This window comes from Pollachius pollachius, assembly GCF_949987615.1.
Source record: "Pollachius pollachius genome assembly, chromosome: 14".
NCBI classification, from domain to species: domain Eukaryota; kingdom Metazoa; phylum Chordata; class Actinopteri; order Gadiformes; family Gadidae; genus Pollachius; species Pollachius pollachius.
Window position 1 is genome coordinate 14,681,344 of NC_136947.1, and position 7,753 is coordinate 14,689,096.

The following is a 7,753-nucleotide window of genomic DNA, read 5'->3' on the forward strand; positions in this document are numbered from 1 at the left end:
CCCTGTGTAGAGGGCACAGGTACAGGTACCAGAGAGAGACAGACAGGTCGCTTACAGACAGAGCAAAATGGAGTCAGACAAACAGTAGTGTGTCAAGACAAAGGATGAGGTACTAGAGAAAGATAAACAAGTAGGGCAGGCAGACAGGAGGAGAGTTTGAGAGACGGGCAAGCAGATATTTCCGGTTCAATGAGATGGAGAGACAGGTACTAGAGAGAGGGAGACGGGTAGATTTGATTGATTGGATTGCCGCAGGGCAAGCAGACAGACAGAAAGACAGACAGACAGGGCAAGGGGACAGGTGGGGTCAGACAGCCAGTATGACAGGCAGGGCAAGCAAACAGACCGGAAGAAAGTCAGACAGAAAGCCAGCGAGACAGGGCCGGTGAGCAGGCAGACGGGCAGGCTTTAGGGAAAGGGACGATGGCTGGGGAAGCAACGACCACACAAAAAGACTAATCCACCCCCCACACACCTCCCCACCCCCACATCAAGAAAGGCACACAAAGACTTTTCTAAGGTGGGAGTGATTTAGGAGGGGAGGTGGAGGGCAGTCAGCCATGTCACTGATCCCTGATAGGATAGGACCACCAAGGGGGCGGGGCCAAACACTAACTATAGGAATTCCTCTAATGGCTGAAGCGCGTAAAACTCCAAAATTAGCCCAGGATTAGAGCCAGGGAACACATGGGTGATTCACGTTTTTAATAGTTGGTAGATGACAGTTGGTCTGTGATGGTTTATGATTGGCCTCTTGTTTCCAGGGGAACAATAGACATTAACTTCCAGTCCTATATCAACTGCCCTGACAAGTTTAAGTCACAGGTCAAAGGTCAAAGCCACAGTACCCTGACAATAGAAGCAAATACTGGCGGCCAAACTGCTACGTAATGGCTGATTAACTGATACCGTACATTCGCCACTTTTATCTCAGGTGTAAAAAAATACGATAAAGTAATTGAGATTATAAATGAACTCGCCAATTACCTGACAGTGACTTCATGTTAAGTTAAACAGTGACTAATAAGGAGTTCTCGTGTTGCCAAACCAAGCAGTGGTTATAGAATGAACATCAACAATTAGAACATAATTGAATCAAAGTCTGACGTGATCTCATCCAGGATATATTTTTACAGCAGACAGTGACTCATGCAGAGTTCGGACTGTTTGAGATAGCTGCAGGGCCAACAACTGGGGCCTACCGCAGGTGTTTAAACAGTGGGAATAGATTTACAACCTAGAATTTACAATACATCACGTTATGGTGGCCTAAGGTTACAAGTAAAAGGTATTGGTTTCAATAGAAGAGTCTCAAATTCCAGATAAACACTCAAGACAGGTGATGTTCAGCAGTCCTGCAAGATAACATGTTTCATTTCTTTAAATATCCTTGGTGGTACATAAAAAAACATCCCACGGCTCCCCCCGCCCCCGAAGACATCAGATGGAAGAGCAGATGGGCCATATCAAACAAATAGATATCAAAATAAATAAGAGTGTAATTCTGTCTGTTTTTTGGAAACATAAAAGGGCATGTTTGAAGTCATACATGAAGAGACATTGAATGATGAAGCTTGCCGTCTTAATTGGAAACCGTCTTCCAACTGTGATAAACAGGAATAACATTAGCAGCTATACATTATCAGTAATGAGTCTGTGGGGGAGGACAGCAGAAGAGGAGATTGAAAGGTCGAGACGAGACTCTAAAAAAAATAAAAGAACCTAGACAAACAAGGAAGGTAACAACAAAGTGATGTAGTTGTCTGCTGGCTCAACAGGAAGGGCAGATATTAGGCCAGACACCCCCAGCTGTGCGGGGGACTGAAACACGACAGCACACCTGGTACAAGTCCTGTTTCCCCCCTCCAGAGCCGGAACCCAAACAACGACAAAAACATTTTGTGAATGGGAATTTAAGCAGAAATTCCACCTACAAAGAAAAGATGACAAGTAGATAGCATTGCCATTCTTAAACAAGCAGCTAGCCAACTCCTCACAACCAAGACATAGCCTCTCCAAACGACTGTCAGAGAACTAGTGGACGGATGCTTGTCATTTCCATAGACTCCACTCCACAATGGTATCTATTACCGTCCCCCCAAAGGCTATCAACACAAAACTTAGAAAACCTTAGAAAACCTTGCAGGAACCAAGCCGTCTTCAAAGCTTCCGCCGCAGCGAGGTCTGCAGATAGCACACAGCCCTCTGTTTGGCGGCTTATCTCATGTCTGAGAGAGTAACCCTGACAGGTTGTAACCATGAAGCCAGGCGATGGGTCACGTGGCGGCCGTGAGGGCATCTGTTGCATTCCTGCGCTGTGCTCCAAGGTCGAAGGAGTGGCCCCAGGAGGAAAAAGCTGTCCACTCCGTGTTCACGCAGTGCAGAGACACGCACTTGACATACAGAGCAGTGGGCGGGACTAGGTAGAAGATGGACAGATGTTGTTTGTTTCTTTGTTACCGTGGCTTTGTTCAGATAGATGGGGAGGGGGGAGGGGGGGGGGGCAGAGGAAGAGATGGATAATGGTAAAGAGGGGGCAGAGCAGAGGGGGTAGAGAGGAGGGAGATGAAGGGGAGATGGGAACATAGATGGCTGGACATTGGAGATGCAGGTTCTCGCATCACCGCCTTCAGCTCTTTGAAGTCCCTGAGCTGTGGAGCACCACCAACGCACACAACACGGGACACTAGCCATCTTCAAGACCCCCGACATCCACAAGCATTGCCCCTCTCCCTTTTGCCTGCCTGATAAAACAAACCTTTTTCATTTTTGCAAATGCAAAGATAAAGGCCAAACATAGATTGCCGTTATTTATTCTTCAATGGTAACAATGCATCATAGCAGGAGTAGACAGAACCTCTTAATGAAACTGTACTGTATTGTAAAAACGTTTGTAACTGTACGTCTCTAAGGAGGAAAGCCAAATGACTTAATGGGATGTGGTCCAGTACAGAGAGTGCTGGCTGAACCTTGGGGTGGACTGATCCGTTCAGCCCGGTTCTCAAGGAGCTGGATGTGCCGGCCTGTCATCAGCTGCTTGCATGCATTAGTGATGTGAAGGCCAATCCTCCAGCTGTTTGGCCCGCAGTCTATTCCCACGCTGCGCTCATTCCTGAACCAGCAGCACAACAATGGTTCTAACCAGATGAGCCCTCCTCCTCATTCTCCCCAACACACACACACACACACACACACACACACACACACAATTTGGAACAGCTGGGGATAGTAGAAAAGTGTGTTTTACTGTGTGTGTGAAGGCCTGGGAGGAGGAGAAGAGGAGGATGACGATGAAGTCCCGGGGGCCCGTACAACCACTGCTCTTCTCGTTCCCACACAAGAGACAGAGAGCTCTTCCTGTTCCTGCTGGGCTAGGACCCTCATCTGGACCCATCTGGCCTTGGAGACGAGCCACAGACCGCCTGCCACACAAGAGGACCGCCTGGACCAACTCTCAGGGTTCAGGGACGGGCCGGACGTAGCCTGGCACGCAGCCAACAAGGTGTCCGGAGGGCACATGGTACTGTTTGGATCGGTTTATCCTTCAATGCTCAGTATTTGAGACATTTAGCATTAAGCTGAAATCCAAAGTGACTCAGTGTATTCATGATATGCGTCATTAATGAGAATCTAGGGGTTATGGCCTCTTGCTCAAGGATGCCTACAGGTAGACCAAGGACATTGGTGTTCAACCTACACAGGAAAGTGTTAAATCCCTGAACCACAACAACAAACTGTGTGCACTGCCAGGCACCTGTCCCTTTAAGTTCCCAGCACAGCATGCAGTAAAGCAGTTTCCAACTATAAGAAAAGGTTCAACGCAGCCCCTTGGATTATAAAGAGTTAATAAACAACATTCCTATTGTCAGCCAGGCCTCCAGCCGGATGTGTTCTGGGATTGCAGGTGGGCATGTCAGCCCTGCAGGGCGGGAAGGGTGGGGGGGGGGGGGGGGGGGGGGGGGGGGGGCTTGAACGTGAGTGTTTACAACCCTCCCTGCAGTGCCACTGCACGCATGTGTAATAAGTGTAAACCTGGGGGCCATTGCTGGCCTGGATTCACTCTGCCCTTCCACTGTGTAGACAGGCCTTTGAGAGAACTGGGAGGGGATGGTGAACGTCTTCAGCACGAGGACCCAAACAAGAATCGTCTGGACGTGACCCGGCCCCAACTGCATCTGCGACCCATTTCGGGTAGCGTCCCATAGTTTATTAAACGCTACTTGAGGGAAAGACAGAGAAAGCTGAAATACAGGCCTGCAGGGGAATGTTTCCCCTCTGTGAGGGTGACAGCATTCTTGAGCAGCTCAAGAGCCTCTTTCGCTCTCTCCGTCATATCCAGCCCACTCCAAGAGGGCTGTTCAACCACTACCGTTGGAATCTCAAGTGTTCCCCGCATCCCCCCAAAAAAACTAAAATGAGGGTCATTATGTGAACAAAATTCACAAAGTCCCCCAATAAATTGAAAGCTAGTGGGTATTTTAAATGTTAGGTGCAAGAACCAGCACGATACAATGGGCTATGTACCTTAAAGTCATGATTGTTTCATCTAAATGGAAAGACCGGATATATAGTTGTATAGTATAGCTGACTATAGATGTAAACAGAGATGTGTGCGTGTCGACCCCAGCTGTGTGCATGTATCCCTCACAGGGGGCTCTAGTTTACACTCCCTTTTAAATCTTAATTCCCGTGTGTATCGTCAAACAAACGGAGAGGAAGAACGTCTGTCCATCTACACCATCTGCTCTATCCGCTTTCATGTTCCTCCTGCGAGCCACCAGCCTGCAGAGGAAGATCTGGGCCCTTGTTCCTACGGAGGACTTTGCTCCCAACATGTCTTGGCACGCCGGATTCCTGCCTGCGCCCGTGTTTCCACTGCAGACTCCCACACACACGCAAGCCGTCACACAGCACAACAAAGCCGAAAACTGCGGCTACTCTGTCAGGCCTACACTTTTCTAGAGGAATCCCATTTTTTCACCAAGTTTCCCCATTTCTCCGAAAGGAAGAGTTTTAATAAATTGTCTTTTTGCCCCCAGGGCCATACATATTTTGGTTGGAGTGTAGCGATGAGAACATTTTAAGAGTTAACCTAGATGTTGTTCTGTGTGCTGCTTCGTGCTAGATATACATTTATTAAATACAATAGTTTCTAGTTTTGACAATATACAAGAGGCCCTTATTTTAAATCGTGACCGACTGATAAAGACTTTGTATTTCATTGTGCCTTGGCATTTCATCGTTCAGTGTGGTGCAATTCTATGACCTCAGGCAGAATGAAGGCCTAGTGGTAAATCAGAGTCTGACAAACAGAAAAGGGTTGAGGTTTAGGTGTGATTTCTAAACAAATACGGAGAAAAGTATAAATCAAACATCACTAAATCCCCCAGCTGGAGAAGAATGCTGTGAATATATAGCCCATTCAGGTGTAGCTCTAATCAGAGTTTGTGACCCAAGGCTACATATCGTCCAGGGCAGCTCAGCTCAACAGAACAGCATGACTGAACGGCTCAGGAATGCGGGGCACTGTTAAAAGCAGTGTTACAAGCTGTCTCACAAATAGATTGGATCACCTTTTTTTTTTTACTTACTGTAACATAAAGCATTACAAATACATTCCCCCCGCGGAGACCTCTACCCCCATAACCCCAACCGACATCTGAGTAAGTTTCACCTGGTGTTTTGAGAGTTCACCCACACGATATTATGTAGCGCGGCTATTTTCTCCGACCATCTTAGCCGTCGTTACTATCACCACCAAGTCTTTTTTAAAAGACCACCAACGCGGCCCCATCAGAGTCAAGTGAAGCGGTTATATATAGGCCTAGTTTAACTGAAGCTCCCAGTCTCTGCCGGGGCCCAGGCCTGAATCCACATCCAGGCTGCTATCTTTAGGACACCGCAGGACACGATTCTAACTTAACACCCCAGCTGTCTGACACGGGGGGTCGACCACCTTTACCCGCCTCTGGGACTCCACTGAACGGAGTCGAAGAGAAATAGATGGGTTTGATAACTTTAAACCGGCAGAAATAAAGTTTTAGAAACATTGGCCAACACGGCCCTGCTTCTGCAGTGCAGGACGCGGCCATTCGGCCGGGGTTAGTACAACAGCAGACAAAAAACACAGGGACAGCCCGCCTAGGGTAGCCTACTTACCGAGATGCAGTGTTAGGTTGATGGTGTTCGGGTACTGGATACCCGCTAACATAGTCTGGCTCTGCCACCAGGTTGTGTCCTGCTGGGTGTTGTAGTCGGTGAGGTACGCGGCGCTGTGATGTTGTTGGGGGTGCCTGGCATCGCAGATATGGCACGACTTTGTGACCCCGGTAGCCCCGGTCTGCACGCAGTACTCTTCAGGGGGGGACCCGCACGTATTGGTCGACACAACGGTAACATTGAAAGCAGCGTTCACGAACTCGGGCATGCATCGCTGAGGCCGATTCGAATCATCGACGCATTCATCCATAGCACAGTGGCTGCACACAGCCAAAGTCAATGAAATCAAAGCTTTGATAAACAAATGCATTTTCAGTCCTTCTGTTGATCAGAGTGGTCTTCGGCTACTGCTGGACGGCTCCAACCTACACTTCAAACTCTCCAAACTATGTTGTAACTAACCAGTTACCGCGATCCTGATGAAACCAGCCACACCATGCGGGACACTGCCTTGAAGCACGGCTGCTTTGCCAGTCTGCGCCCGTTCCTTCCCCCGAAATGCTAGTCCTTGTTCTGGCGCAGCTCTCGGTATGTTCCACAAACTTCCACGGGATCAGCGCTTCGTGTCCACCGCCATGGAGAAACTTGGGCAGGAAAGAACTATACCGGACTACACCCAAGTTGCTACTGCGCAAGTCAAAAGCCAGGGGGGGGGGGGGGGGGGGGGGGGGGGGGGGGGGGGGGGGGGGGGGGGGGTCCTACGTCGACTTCCGTAAGAAGGATGCTTTGATTCCCTGCCGACCCCTGGCAAAAGGTTGCATGGGGCCCCTGGACACAGAGACGCTACATCACAAAGCTCTGACCGCATCTTTTATTTCACAGGACAGAGGCCCCTGGGAGTGATGGCTGTATTAAAAGTTACAAATCACAAACTTTTGCAATCAACCATTTCCCATCTCCATAAAAAAGAGTGCCATATTTCGGTTAGTTTGCTTATTGTCAGACTCGTTTTTTCCATCATTGAATCTATTTAATTTGGGTTATATAACGTCAGTTATTTAACTTACGTCATATTGTTTCAGTTATTTCGGTAAAAGGTTATGTATTGTATATATATATTTAAGTGTCTATGTAGACATATCTCCTAATTTTGACGAGAAACATCTAAAATATTATAGTCTGTGACATAAGGTAGACAAACTTCCACATCACACAAACGACATCCTCATAACATTATTGTATTCCATGGCAACAGCTCACCATAAAACTACACACCATACACTCAGAATCAAACTCATTATCGTTTGGCACTTTGGACCGCCACTCTGAACCCAAACAAAGCCAGAGAAGATTGAAACCAGATAATGAACATCATAAATAGAAGCCCATTTAATTGAAGAGGCTCAACACCTTATAGACAGCTAGGGCTCATTAACACACAGCCTGATTTCTTCTTTACACCGTTCTCTCTCTTATCAGATAAGGTCCTCAAACCCAACCCCACACCTCCTGCTGTGAGCAACATCTGCTGTACCTCGCGGGGAGCGGCCCAGGTCCCTGGGTTTCAAAGGTTGAATGTGCCTCAGACACACGC

General features: G+C 48.1%; 1 protein-coding gene across 1 annotated transcript in view; it reads right to left on the bottom strand.

Annotated features, from left to right (window-relative positions):
• Positions 1–6,798, bottom strand: part of lamc1 (laminin, gamma 1) — a 47,288-nt gene extending 40,490 nt beyond the window's left edge. Inside the window, exon 1 of the mRNA XM_079750413.1 lies at positions 6,160–6,798. Within this exon, the coding sequence (XP_079606539.1) occupies positions 6,160–6,529 (370 nt within the window). The 5' untranslated portion in view covers positions 6,530–6,798. The remainder of the gene's footprint in view (positions 1–6,159) is intronic.
• Between the last annotated feature and the right edge of the window lie 955 nt (positions 6,799–7,753).